Genomic DNA, 15,000 nt, shown 5'->3' with positions numbered 1-15,000 from the left:
GTAGCTGCTGCCTGACTTAGGCCTAAACCTAATGTATTGAGATTATATCCATAGCTGGCTAATGTATTAAGTGCAGAGGTGATGGCCACCAGGTCATTGCCTGTAAAGCCAGATAAAACTGCTGGAAAGGCTGCCACTCCAGCAAGGTTAGCATGTCCTAATAGCCCTGCAGCAGCTGCAGCAGTTGGTAACACTTCAGCAGTGTTTGCATAAGGAGATCCGGTTGGATTGGAATTGGCCACTGGACCTGTGACATTGGCATAACTGATATTGAGACAGCTGCCACTCTGTGGATCCTCTTGTATCTTCTGGATGATAAGTTCAACAGCTTTTCGGTTTTGTTCAGGTTCTCCACTCACAGTGACAACCCTCTCTTGCAAGTTGATCCCATCAGGTTTCTGAGAAAGCTGCACCCAAGCCCCTGACTGCTCCATTATAGCCTTCACTGTAGCACCTCCCTTCCCTATTATCAGACCTGCTGTGCTGTTGGGGACTATAATCTTTACCTGTAATTAAAAAAAAAAAAATAAATAATACTTCTGCTTTGTGCATATATACTATAATACTTTGCTACCTATAACAGGCAGGAAAAATGAAGCAAATTAGTTAAATACATTTTAAGGAAAGTGGTTAAAAAAATCATGAGTAATAAAAGTGTAGCTCATTAAACCATTTAATGCTTTGCAATAGTTTTACATGTACAATACAAAGGATTTCTAAAGTAATAGAAACCATTCCACAAAACACTTTACCTTTAACTTAGCACATTTCAGACCAAGAGATTTAAACAAATGAAGATATTAAGTTAGTGAGGAAGGAATATCTGAGATCATATCTAACTGAACATTTTCATGTATGTTTTCTTCCAGTTTAATATAGCAGACCAAGCACCCTGACAATTTGTCTAATGTCCCTTTCTTTATAAATTTAAACACCATCATGATCATAAATGCTAGACAAAATATAGAAAGGAATATTAAATAATATGTTTGGCTTCAAATACAACATAATATTAATTGTTCATATTTTTATTCTCACAACTATATAGCAGTGTTATGTAGTATAACATAATATTCATACTATATGAATGTAACTGCACCACTCTGAAGGCACACTTGAAGATAAAATTTGTTTAATGAGTACAATATGCCATATTTAAATGTTTTACTACTTCTGAAATGTCTTCAAAGCTTTCCCGAAAAAAGCTTATTTTACTTTCATTTAAAGAAGTTCTACACTGATGTAACTTCACTAACTTCAATAGATTTATTAACATTGCTGTGCTTTGAAACTCAGACCAAGATACTTATAAATTAGACATAGTTTATATATGAGTGTCTCTTTGTCTTATAATACACATCTTTTTAAAAATGTATTTTGAGCATTTATACACCATGTGTCTTTCAGTATTGTATTCACTTTACAACTTCTCTACACAAATATATATACCCACTGGCAAGATGATAGCTATTTACTCATCAATCCAAGGAAGTAACAGTCAATGGAAAGTTGGGGATAACAGGTTACCAAAATCTGTCATACCAATCTCATCATCAATAAAAATGTGTTAATATACACATATTTAATTTTTAAAGTGATTTTCATTGTACTGGCTTTACCAACTTCTTATTCTTATTTAAAACAGCTAATTTTCAAGCAAATAAGCTTTTTCTAGTCTGTCTATCCATCCATCTGTTTAAGGTATTTATAGATAACCAGTCTCCTATTGTTATAATGCATCAGAGCCAAGGCAAACATTTAAAAAAATATTAAAAGTCCAATACATTTCTGAAATGGAGAATGAATGGTTAATATTTTCCAATGTATAACACATGCACAATCAAAACAGTAATTTAAAATGACAGACTCATTTCTGGGGGGGGTTTCCCCCTCACATTTGAAATTCCTAACTTGTTATAATTTCAGTTATATTTCAGCAGTGTTCTTCTGTATCACAACAAAAAGTTATGGAAAATTAAATAAAACAAAAGCTATAGACTCTTACTTATGCTGAAAGTGACCTGTAAATGTTTTATTAAAAAACAAACAAACCACACAAACCAAAACAAGTTAGGTAAAAAAGCTGCTAAATATGAAGAACCATTTCATTATGTAGGGAGAAGCTAAGGGAACAGAGAACCCCTTAGTTTTATTCTAGCTGATATCACTAACATGCTGTGTGACTTCAGTCAAGTCAATGAACTGCTCTCTGACTTGATTTCCCTCTATAAATGAACATATTCACATCTGAAACATGATTTGGAACCTAGAGATATAACACACTACATAGTTGCTTAGTATTATAAATACACATTGTTTAGCTGAACTTGTTTTTGTTTTGATATCCTAAAATCTAAACCCATAGGCTGTTGCGGGAACACAGTCAACCAGAAAGACTCCATGAAGTGGCATTTCTTTTAGTATACGGGATGATTTTAAAGGTTTATGGATTTGTGACATACCAGCTCCCCCCCACCTCCTTGATGCAAGTGATTTATGACATACTAGAAGCTCCTTTGCACTCTGAAGTATTACAACAAAGGAGGATTTGTTAAGTAACTAAGATATCATGGAATAAAAATGAATGGGGTACACCGATAGAGATTTTGGGGGCCGATACCAATAGCCAATTTTTAAGGAGGTATATTGGCCAATACTGATCTGATTTCTGATACACAGCTCTTCAGCTTGAAGAGCTGCACCCAGCTGGTAAGTCTGGTGTGATGAAAGGGAAGGGAAGGGAAGGGAAGGGAAGGGAAGGGAAGGGAAGGGCGGGGGGGCAGATCAAGACCCCTGTGGTGAGGGAGGGAATGGAGCTGGGGCAGGGGCTGACCAGCTGGGGAGGGGAGGGGCACAGGACAGAGCCACAAGTGGTGCACACTGCAGCTTTGGGTTGGGGCCGGGGTGGGTGTGGGACAGAGGCACAGCTCATCGGGAGAGGGGGCGCAGGAAGGCGGGGTAGGTGGCTCCAGCCATTGCATGCGGCTTGTCTGGTGCTCATCTGGTGGCTCCTGCCACTTGTCCAGGAGGGCATGGGGGGGATGCATGTGCCCACGGACCTGCCCGGCCAGGAACAGCCCCAACCTGCGCTGATCTGGGGTCACATGCCCCCCCTGTGCACTCCACTACGAGTGGTGGGAGCAGCAGCAGGAGCTGCCAGACAAGCACTGGATGAGCTGTGTGCAGCAGCAGTAGCAGCCCCCCCCATTCCCTTCCTGCATCCCCTGACGAGCCATTCCTCCATCCCATGCCTGCCCCAGCCCCAGCTGGGCAGCCATAACCCAAACCCCACATCCTCCCTCACTGTGGAGGCCTGAACTGTCCCCCTAAACCCTTCCCCTTCCACCACACCAGACTTACCAGTTGTGCACAGCTCTTCATGCTGCTGGCTCTGCTCCTTACTGCCTACGTGCTGCACTGAGGCCGCGCACATGCACGGGCATTTATCAGACAAATTATCAGCTGCGTTAGGCCTATTTCTGATGCAGAAAATTTTCTTTATATCAGTGCCAATCTTATATTGGACCAATGTATCGGTGTACCTCTAAAAATGAAGGATGTAAACAAAAAACTATACTAACAAAGGCACCTCAAAACCCAAACAAACAAAAGCCAGAACAAAATCCTACATATTGGCAAGTCTACACATGCGCTGTAATATGCGCAAAAGCATCATGTAAAACACCATGGTATTTACTTAAAGTGCATTAAAATAGGCTAATTGTGCATTACGCATTACTTTAAAATGGTGTGATTTAGTTAATGCACATTTTCCTAGTACCTCACAATGGAGGTACTAGATTTAATGCACATTAACTAAAGTACATTAATGCACATGTAGATGTGCCCATTTGAACATTTTTAGGCCACTGCTTTCATAAGATGCTAGTAAAGCTTCTAGATTCTTATAAGAAATTAGGTTCGTTTAGATACATTTTATGAGCATGTTTCAGTTGTGAGTGTTTTACTATTTGCATACCTAGTATCTAAGTCTAGCTGTTTTTTTTAAGTCTGTTTTTAAATATATCAACATGTTTCATACTTCATAAGCTGTCGGTGAATCTTCACAAGCAATTTTTCTTTTCATAGTCTTATTTGGAACTATTCAATTAGCCTGATGTTGTATTTCTTTAAGACAAAAAATAGAAACTTTTTATAGGAATTTTCTACCTTTGCATCTGCAAATTTCAAGCTTCATACAGATATGTTTCAGGGGTACTTTATTCACTTTTAAGTGCTATTTCACTCTGAAAAGTGAGAACTAATCTGTAAGTAGCAGTGAGGAATTCCATATACATTTTTTTTTGTAATTGCTTTTTCCATTTTCCAGCGCTGCAAAATAAGCCTGGAATCTGTAAGACAAACTGAATTCATTCTAGATTTTTGCATTATTACCAATGTTAGAAGTTCTTCAGACAGAATCCTGCTCTCAGTCACAACATTATTGTTGTAAGTGGATTGTGCAGGTGACACTGACACCCAATTTGAAGTTAGTGATATTATACACATACTCCTGTAATTGGAATTTATTTTAATTACTCTGAATCCAGTAAGCTCTAGTACCATTAGATTTAATTTGCAGGATTAACTGTAAAAAAAGCTGTATTTCTTTATTTTAGTCAGAAGTGAGAAGATGGATCTCTGACTACACAAATATACAAAGCAAGTAGATTTGCTGAGTGACAAAGTATCTTTTTTATATTCACTTTTCAGAGTAATACTACACCTTCAGTTCAGCAGTGACAATGACATTCTAACATTGTAAGATATTCAAGGCAAAATGAAAGATGTGGAGGGGGGAACAAAATTGTTTTGTACTGGGCAATATAAGGTTAATACATATTATGACACTTTCATTAAAAAATAACTATAACATTAATTGGACCCTATAATTACAAAAAGTTTGTACATTTTTCACCTGCTGAAGTAGCACAAATATTAAATATAAATGTATTTTAGAAATACTTGATCACTTGTTATAATTGGCAAACAGTCTTTAGATAATCATTCTTGGTGAACAATTTACCCTTTCTGGATGTACATTTCACAAATTAGGTTAAAAGATGCATCAAACGTTGCATTCAGATGGTTCCACACTAAGATTGAAAGAAAACTCTTGACATATCAAATTTACCCTCCCCCCAATGTCTATCACTCAACTGTCATTAGAAGCAGCATGTGTTCAGTCATGGAAACCAACTGATTGAATGCAGCCTATGCTAAGCATGTATATAAAACGGCTGGCCTACGCTGGGCAAACACTGACAGGAACCTTTTTTATTTTATGTGCAACTCTTAAAAAATAGACAATTGCTCCCCCGGGAGGAAATGAGCACCAAGTCTGGAGGTACTGCAATACCAGGCCAGCACCTGGAGGGGCCAGAGCAAGCTCTGACTTCCTTCCCTGTTGCCAAGAATGTTGATGGGAATATGGGAACTTTTTTTTCTTTCTTGGCCCTTAAAAATAATGGGCAGATGTTCCATCCACAGGAAACTGAGGCAGAGTCTGGAGGTACTGCTATACCAGGCCGGCAGCAGGAGGGCCAGAATCAGCCATGACACCCCCCCACCCCCCGCCCCTCTTTGATGCCAAAAATGCTCGATCTTAGCCACAAGGCAAAAATGCTGATGGGAATGTACCACAAGGTGAGGTTAGTGCAGCTCATCTAAATAAGAGAGTGCTCATTGTGCTCAGCCCCCTCAATGCCAACTCTTTTTCACCTCATGATGAATCACTACATCAAATACATTTAGACTTCCTCTTCAATCCCAGATCTGAGCATTTCTTTCCCATTACCAGTGATGCCTGTTTCTTCAAAAGTCTTCCATATCTGGCAAATGTTACTAAACGTCTATGTAGCTGAGAGACTTTTTACTCCCTCTCTCAGACTGTTGCATGATATTAGTGTGGCCCTGCCCTCTACCAGGTAGAGAGGGACAAGGCAGCCCTGCGCATCATCTGCATATACATTTTTGGAGGATCCCAGCACTTGTGACAAGAACACCTGGTTCCAGTCATGAGCGGGGGGATAATTAGCACATGGATCCTTTGTTGGGGTGGGGGGTAGTTTCTAGGGTACAGACACATACTGAGTAGTGTTGGGCTGTGGGATCACCATGGCTTGAAATGTTGTTGATTGCAGGAGTTCAGCCAATGAAGTATGTGATAAGTCTGCCTTTTGGTTCTGGATTAGTGTCATGCATGTACTATGTATTAGTAGATACAAAAGTGCTACTCAAAAGTGTGTTTATGGAGTACCTGTGCTGAAACTTTAAGCAGTTGGCAACAAGTTAAAATGAATCCATTCCAAAAGAACTTACCCATAATACTTGCATATATGCAAGCTACTATGGGTAAGTTTATTGTAAAGTCAGTGGGGGTTTTTGGTCCCTATATTTCAAATTAATGGGCAGGGGGAAAGGATACACCTGCTGCAGTCCTGACTCTGGCCCTGAGTGTGGGTCAAGGCCAGAGGCAGACCTTAGCAATCTTGTGTTCCCCTCTGCTTGGCCTCTGCATCTTCTGCCCTCTTCTCTGTCCCTTACTGTCACATACAGCTCACTTCATTCCTTCTACATTGTGCTCAGGGAGCTTAAAGAGCATCTGGCAATAAGGGGGAGAAGAAGGCTGCAAGGGGAAGAGGTGCAGGGGAGCAGGGGCAAGGGCGAGGGCAAAGGGTCCAGCTATCCTAGCCTCCCTGCCACTATTTTCCCCACAGTAGCAGTGGGAGGAGGATAAATTCAAGGCAACACTTTGATAATTAGATTCTACACCTGGAAAATAATAACCAATTTATATATTTTCTATATTTGGAGTCTAATTATTGGGAGGTCATCTTATATTCAAGTAAATATGGTATATAATATGAAAACATTGGGTAAAAAGCAAGAAAGTTCAAATGGCTTGAAAATTGCAATATCAAAAACTGTTTTCCTTAAAAGAAATAATTCATGGGTGAGATGTTGCGTACATTGAAATCAACAGCAAAAGTTCCTTGACTTCAGTGGGGAGGCAGAATTTCACCCTACACTGTTGTATGTGATCACTGCTTTAAAAAGTTCCTTATTTTGTAATTTAAGGCCTTCTGATACAACAGCTGAAAACCAAAAACCATTCTATCTATACACATTTTTAAACGTAGACTGAAGTTCTTAAAGTTTATGTGGTGAATTTTAGTGGCTATGCGAAAGAAGAAATAGGAAAGCAGCATAAGGGACAGAGAAATTAATGTCACTTAGATTATTACAGGGGTGGCAGTGTGGCTAGAGTGACAAAGTGTTACTTTTTTATTTTCAGAACACAGAACTGTACATAGCTATATAACAAACTTAAAAAGGTGCAAGCATCTCCTTTGAAAAAAATTAAAAAATTGAGAACCATTACTCCAGATAATATTAATCTTCCTACTATCAGCCACTTTTCTGTCAACTTCCTGTATGCACTTGTTTCTTCACTTATATTTTTAGACTGCACTCTTCACGGCTGGAACTGTCTTTTTGTATATACCTGTGCAGAGTCCAGGTTAATGGGGCCCAGGCCTTGATGTGACAGTACAATATAAAGCAATACAAATATTAAATCTATTTCTGCTTTCTTCTCTCATTTTTGTCTCTAATTTGCAATACTAGCTACTATTCAAAGAAGGATATCATAGATCTCCTACTGTTTTTGTGCAAGTGGAAATGGAACTAAAATTCTATCTATCTGGTTCCTTTTGCCAGAATACCTGAACACCCAGAATTTTTTGTGTGTTTATACAATGGTGAGACACAGGAATATATTATTCATTCATTGGCTTTACAGAAGGGGAAGGGATATAAAAAGGTAGAATACAGTTTAAGTCTTCTGCATGGGGCTGCCAGGCGGGTGGCTTTGAACTTGCTGAGTGAGAGGAGCAGATTCACTCCCTTTGCCCAGCACTTACAGACCCCCCAGGCAGCCCAGCCTTGCTCAGGACCTGGGCTGCCCCAATCCCCACGACAACAATCAGCTAACTGTCAGCATCTGGACCAGGATAGCCTTAGCTCTTGAACCGGGCCAAGGCTCCCACCACCCTGATGCAGACAATCAGTTGTTTGTCAGTACAAGAACGGGACAAGTGACACATTTGATTTAAGGCACCATGCAAAAGTAGGCACAAAGATGTTTCACATATAATATAACATTTTTGCAGTTGTTTTCCATCTTATGGAGCCATAAATTGGCATGATTAATATATTAATTGTGCAATAAATGTAACATTTGCCAGGCCCTACTAGGTACTGTGTGCAATGATATTTCACTCTGCTTGAATTCCTGAAAGCCCATTAACTACTTCTGTAATGTACTATCATCTTAACCTTGAGACTAAGGCCATAGACAGACTTTTATCTAAACCAGTAAAAAAAAATCAAATATGCTTACTTATAGGAAAATAACCCTGGAGATGTTGCATACATGTATTCCAGCCTCTTTGTTGGACAGCTACAAAAGTGAGCTCTTCTGCCAAGGGGCACTAGAGGGCTGCTCCCAGAGCCACCCCAGCCCTTAATGGAGCCAATTAGTTGACAGCCTGCCCTCTCCCCTGCCTGGGAAGTTGTCAATTGGCAGTTGACAGCTGATGAAAAGCAGATGCCACAGGCAGTCCCTAGAGGGTTCCAGCCCTGGGAGAATGCCACCCCCTTATCCTATCAATCAGCTGCCTCTTAGTTCCCTTAGCACAGCAATTTCCAAAGGGTGTACTGAGGCACACTAATGTTCTGCGAGACCAACAGAAGCATGCTGTGAGATGCCCCTGTATGAGGAGGTAAATGCTCTCCTCCCTTGTCTGGCACCCTGAGCCTGCCCCAGCCTGCAGCTGATCCTACCTTCCCCCACCATTCACTATCCCTAAGAAGCCCCTGTGACCGTCCCCCCCCCAACACTCCCAGCAGCATGCTTTGCTACAAGTGGGTGGGGAGGCAGACACAAAAATGGAACCAAGCTTTGAAGTCCAGCTAATCTCCTCCACAACTCTCGTGCTTCCAGGGCTAGCAAGAGGGGTCACGGGGATGGTCACTGGTGTGTGAGATTGCAGGAGCAGCCGCAGCAGCAAGGGGCTGCCTTTGCCTCCTGAGGTACACACCAGTGGTCGAGAGGGGGGAGGCAGTGAAAAGGCCTTCCCCCACTGCCCTTAAGTGGCATCAGCTAGATCAGTGATTCTCAAACATTTTAGCCTCAAGGCCCCCTCCATATCTTTTTTTTAATTTAGATCCATCTCAGTGATTTTCAACTGGCTGCCACAGTATTCAACAAAGCTTTGGACTCCTTTTTTTTAACAGTACAACTCAGCACTGGCTCCTGGGGCACTCTGATTGGTTATTGAAACAACCAGTGTGTTCTAAGAGCATTCTGGACAGAAGGCGGCAGAGGCGCGGCAGAGCGCTGCCAAGATGGCGGGGACAGAGGGAAAAGAGCAGGGGGGGGCCAGACTGACCTCCCCCCTGGCCCTGCTTCCTGGAGGTAGCAGTGGCGCGGGCTGAGGGGGACAGAGGGGAAGGCAGGGAAAGTACCCCCCACACACACTTCTGGGAAGCGGCAGCAGCATGGGGTGGTGGGTGGTGCTGCTCTGTCCCTCCCTGCCCCACACCCCAATCACTCCTGACAGGCAATTGGCTAATGGAATATATTATATATTTTGGGAAAAAAAACTGTCCCCCTCACCTACCTTGCCCGTAAGTGAAAATGATGAAGTACACCAGGCAGGGGCTCTTCTCCCAGGCCAAGAACCCTCCTGGATCTCCAGCAAAGTTCTCATCTCAAGACAGCGACCCTCTCCTGAGAATTTAGCTGATTGGTAGGACAGGGGGCATGGTCCTCACAGGGCTCCATGGCAGCTTGCCCCTCCCTCCCTTGGAAGGAGGAAGGAGTGAGCAAAGGACTGCGGATACTGGCTATCCTCAACATCTGAAAGAAGCGTACAGCTTTCAAGTTAGTACAGAAGGAAAGAGAGCTAAGTCTAAGAGGGAGAACTTTTTGCAGAAGAGCCTAAGTCACAAAAAACAGAAAAAGGAGGATAACTCACCTACCTACATTAATAGTTTTTCAGGGGCTTGAGCAGGAAGGAATATGATTGTATTTAGGCACCTTAGTCCACTTAAATACCTAAGAGATAGAATAGGACCTCATTACAAGCTATGCAGTGACCTAGAAAATCTGTGGCACAGGGGAGACTGTTAGTAATCATGGGAATACTCACATACTTAAAGTTATACAATGCTTAATTTTTTTATTAGACTAGACCAGGGCTGTCCAACTAGCAGCCAAAGGACTACATGCACCTTGCAAGCAGTTAAGTTGCTGTCCTGGGCTCTCACTCTGCCACCTCTCCCCCCAGCACTTCAACTGCTACAGCAGCTGCAGCTGGAGTCTCCAGACTCCTCCTCCCTCCCCTGGCTGTTGCTTCCTGCCCTTCCTCAAGGAGTAGGGCAATGCATGACAGCATGGGGTGCTATGGGTGAGTCTGGACCACATGCCAAAGGGAGGAGAGGAGATCAAGCCCCTGAGGGGCAGTAGTGGGGCACAGTTCACAGTGCCTGTGAGGACATGTGTTTGCATTCAGATGTAGAGGAATCCAGTCACCTTGTGCAATGGTGGTGGGAGGTGCATGCACAGGCACATGAAGCAGTAGATGGGCGCACTCATGCATTACATAGTCTGCTGGACTGGGGTTTGCCTGATGCATCTGCATGGTTCACAGCCCCTGCTGGTGTGGTCCCTGGGGTGTGTAGTCCACAGAGGTTTACAACTTGGACTGCCCTGGACTAGAACTACTGCTCATTTTAGGGATCTATAAATTCAAGATGCATACAGCATAAAACTAACTTAATAAAAATAAGTAACTTTATCTTGCAGTCTTTGCCAGATGAGTATCCTTGCTCATATAGTAGTCTCTAATGTATTCAAAGGGCATGACTGTGTTGTCACACTACACTTACACTAGCACAAATAAGGACAGTCAAGATCAAAGGGACTGAATCTATAAACGAAGACTACTCTCAAGGAGAGACCCACAAGGTATCAGCTTGTCTTTTAAACCTTTGGCAAGAGTAATACTTGCATAAACAACAAAAATATACATTACTTATAAGCTAAACCTGAGAACTGCTGATTGATCTCAACTCTCAACAATGTCAGAGGAGCTTTAAGGGAACTCTGAATTTCATGGGAAATGCTTTTGTGCTATTATGTTGTATCAGAAACAAAAGATGCTGATTACACAACAAAGTGACGTTTTAGAGATGAATTCACACAGTTACATAGAATAATTGAAGTTAGAGATAGAAGCAGTTTAAGCAGATCGCCCAGGTGGTCTCCTTCCCCTGGCAGGATTCTCTTCTACAGTTTTTTAAAGCTAGCTTTAAATGTTCTGAGCAATGTAACTCATCACTTTTAATGAAGATTATTTAATGACTGAATAGAACGGATTATCTCAGGTTTCACTGTAGTACTTTTAGTTATAACCTACATCCCAAACCACACCAACTAACTCCCTTCATCCTCTAATGTTTTAAATCTTTGACCCCTTTGAATGTTATCCAGTGTTACCTTATTAGTTAAGTAACTTTATGAGTCAGTTTCCACACTGAAACAATTCAATCTCTTACTTTTCCAAAATAAATCTGTCTTTTCCTTAATAGAAAATGTATTTCATACTAATATAAGTCAATTTTAGATTGCCAAATTTCCTTATTTCTACATATACTATATCCATTAATTTCATTTTAACCCCCCAAATCTCCATCTTGATTCTGACCCTCTTAGTCCTTAAAATATCAGGCTAGCTTCTTCAAAACTCTTCATCTGATTGGGACCTGAGCTTCTAGCTGTACAGAGGCACAGACTGGCTGCAATCTGAGCAGACTGGCAGAGAAAGCTTATATATCATACCTTCATTGTATGCAAGCTGAACCAGGAGGTTTGTCTTGGTTCCAAACCCAGCTATCCTTATACTGTTGTGACAAAAGGGTTGGATTTGGGGGGAAAGAAAACAAGTTTGGGAAGTTTAGTGAGAAAGACCCTACTGGACTGCAATACAGAGATACAGCTATCAGAAGGTCTGTGCTCCATTCTGTCTGCTGAGGGATGTTTATAAGTATATCAAAGTCTCACAGTCCGTAAAAATGAACAGAAAGAGTTTGAAAGACTCCAACAGGCTTTGGATCTGGTCCAATATGCAGCGTATTCTAATCAGTTCAAAGAAGTGGCCCACTAGACAAATGCCTGACTGTCCCATCTAAGACTAAACATTCACTGCTTTAGGGCAGTGGTTCTCAAGTGGGTGCTACAAGACCCTTCAAAGGGTGCCATGGTCCAGGTGCCATCACAGAGGCAGATTGGAAAGCAGTTGTGGCTGGAACTCATGCTCTTTCCCAATCTGACTCCACATGCCACTCCCAGAAACAGGTCTGCGAGGTAGGTGGTACTGTCCTGTGTACCTCTTTTTCCAGGAGGAGCATGCAGGGTCAGACTGGGAAAGGCTTTGGCAAAAGTATGTGCTCAAGCTGCAGCCCTTTGCAGTGCCTAGCCACATAAGTCAGGCTGGGCTGGACCAGCTCTTTATAGTACTTGGCTGGAGGGGTCAGCCTGAGCTGAAGCAAACCTGGACTCCACCTTGCTGGAGAAGTCAAGCACAGGGACACCAATACCAGGTAAGACCCCTCATCCTTCCCTCGTTACTCTCCTTCCCTCCTTTTGAAGCTTCCAGGTGAGATTATTTCAATTTGGAATGCAGACCTCTCAGGAAAGAGGAAATGCATGATTTTTTTCCTCCTAAAGGACTGTGAAAAGTGGTAGTGCCTAATAAAATGAAAATACTATTCCCTGGTCCTTGCAGCACCTGCTACACTTTGCCTGCTAGTGGCTATGTGTGGACCCTAACCATAACATGGTCTGTCTTTTTTTCTGTAAAAACAGTTTGTATCATGTCGGTGCAGGTGAAACTTTTTGGCTGATAGAGAATTATTTAAACTCTGTTTTGTTCTATTTGTGGTCACAGCCTGGAAAAATAGATTTGATAAAATAACATTTAAACAGGCAAAATGATAACAACAACAACAATAATATGTATAAGTGTATAGGTCCTTTCACTTTTATAAACATAATTCATAAGATTCTGAGTGGGAGGGAGGAACTCTCCATGATGCATAGTTTTAATAACACACAAGAAAATGTCACTTTTCTATTTTTTTCCTGTGTAGCATAAAAACAACATTACATACTTCATGCATTAATGTTTCATGAGTTTCAAATTACATTTGCAGAGAGTGTAATGTAGTTCAAGTAGCTTCATTTATACTTCCCACTTTTTTATAATTAAAAAAGAAAAAAATGAGTTGGTGTTACATATTGAATGATACAACAGCAAAAAAAGATTTTTCACATTGTTACACCACCTATAGTGTATAAATCATTCTCATAGCTTGACTGATCAGGATGAAATGTCTTTTAGATAAAGTTGAAGTCTTAAATGCTGTGGTCAGCAAGGAGCAAATGGCACTTTTAATAAGAGTAGGATGTTAACCTACTCTTTGTCCTTTGGATAAATTCAGAATAGTTTTTCTTTCTAAAATCCCTCTATTGTTTCAATTGCTCATTTCCTACTCTAATCTGCTGGATTTTACAAACATCTTCCAGTGTCCTACCCCAAAATGGCTGCATCTCAAAAACCAGAAAATATTTAGTAATCAAGTACTGTGATTTAGGATCCTTTTGGTCAAAACACACTATGTAAATATGTTTTTTTTTAATTTTAACCTTTTAAGAGAAAGGAACTTCCAATGCAAAAACGATCTGGAAAAAGGAAATGATTTAGTCTTTAAAGGCCATATCCAATTTCCACTAAAGTGTCCAGCAAAGCTCCCATCGACTTCAATGGGGTAGATTTGGCCTTAACATTAATTACTATGACTGTTTCTAACAGGCTGAGCTGTTCTGGGTTCAAAACTTTGAGAGGGAATAAAAAAAGGTGCATCTAAAACAACTGTGAGTACTGTGTGCACCTGTAAGTATTATGCCTAGCTGCCCATGGCTCAAAGGGACACTTCAGCCAGGTCTATTTTTTCCTGGAACACTATCTGATGAAAGGAGATTGGAATAGCATTTCTGGCATTTTGTGTCATTTTTGTACTACCTAACTCCTTCAAGGACTGGATCCATTAGTTTTATAGCTACTTTGTGGCACGAGAGCAGCAGAAAACCTTTCTAATAGACAGGACCTAATTTAACCAGAAATTATTTTGCTTGACTCGCACATAACTGGGTGAAATTCTATGATCAGTGTTACGTAGGAGGTCAAATTATATCATATTAATGGCCCCCTTCTGGTCATGAGGTCTAAAGTCTGAGAACCAGAGCAGCCAGGGCAGTTTTGGGAATGGAGGCTTTTAAGTACAAGACTTTTCAAGTTAAACGCAAAATGCTGAACAAAACAGAACTTTACAACTGCATATTAAAAATCAAAAGGTCTATTTATGACATTAACTTCAGTACGTATACAGGGGAGTATATGAATCAAATTGATACCAAGATAATATGAAGGGATTACTAAACTTAAATTTGACACAGGAAAAGCTTGCAGTTGGCTTGGTGCCTGTGACTACCATTTACGTTGGGAAGAAGTGTAGAAGATCAGTGAGACCGGGATTCAAGCATGCATTATGAAACTCATATTGTTGGATAAATGATAGCATTTTTGAATGACAGTCAAAACTGCATCATGTTTTCGATTGTCAATTTTTTAAAACATCATGTTATAATCTTGCAACTGAACATTACTGTCATGAAATAATATTTATAAATGAGCTTCCAATAATGAAAAGTCTTTTATCATTAACTCATAAACTTTAGAATATTAACTTAAAATATGGATCAATATATTGGTCTTTATCAGGTAACTAAAGCTGTGTTGTTAAAATGGTCAAAGTGTGATTTTTGACATATCAATTATTATTAACAACATTGCTAGTGGAAGCCCGAAAGAT

The 15,000-nt window shown here is 40.8% G+C and overlaps 1 protein-coding gene across 1 annotated transcript in view; it reads right to left on the bottom strand.

The window, feature by feature from the left end:
* NOVA1 (NOVA alternative splicing regulator 1) overlaps positions 1–15,000 on the bottom strand; it is a 221,073-nt gene that overhangs the window by 2,567 nt on the left and 203,506 nt on the right. Inside the window, exon 4 of the mRNA XM_025203078.1 lies at positions 1–506. This exon is cut by the window's left edge and continues 2,567 nt beyond it. Within this exon, the coding sequence (XP_025058863.1) occupies positions 1–506 (506 nt within the window). The remainder of the gene's footprint in view (positions 507–15,000) is intronic.

The sequence above is a fragment of the Alligator sinensis genome, unplaced genomic scaffold (assembly GCF_000455745.1).
Source record: "Alligator sinensis unplaced genomic scaffold, ASM45574v1 scaffold83_1, whole genome shotgun sequence".
NCBI classification, from domain to species: domain Eukaryota; kingdom Metazoa; phylum Chordata; order Crocodylia; family Alligatoridae; genus Alligator; species Alligator sinensis.
The sequence above is the reverse complement of the archived record's forward strand: the minus strand, read 5'-3'. Positions and strand labels throughout refer to the sequence as shown.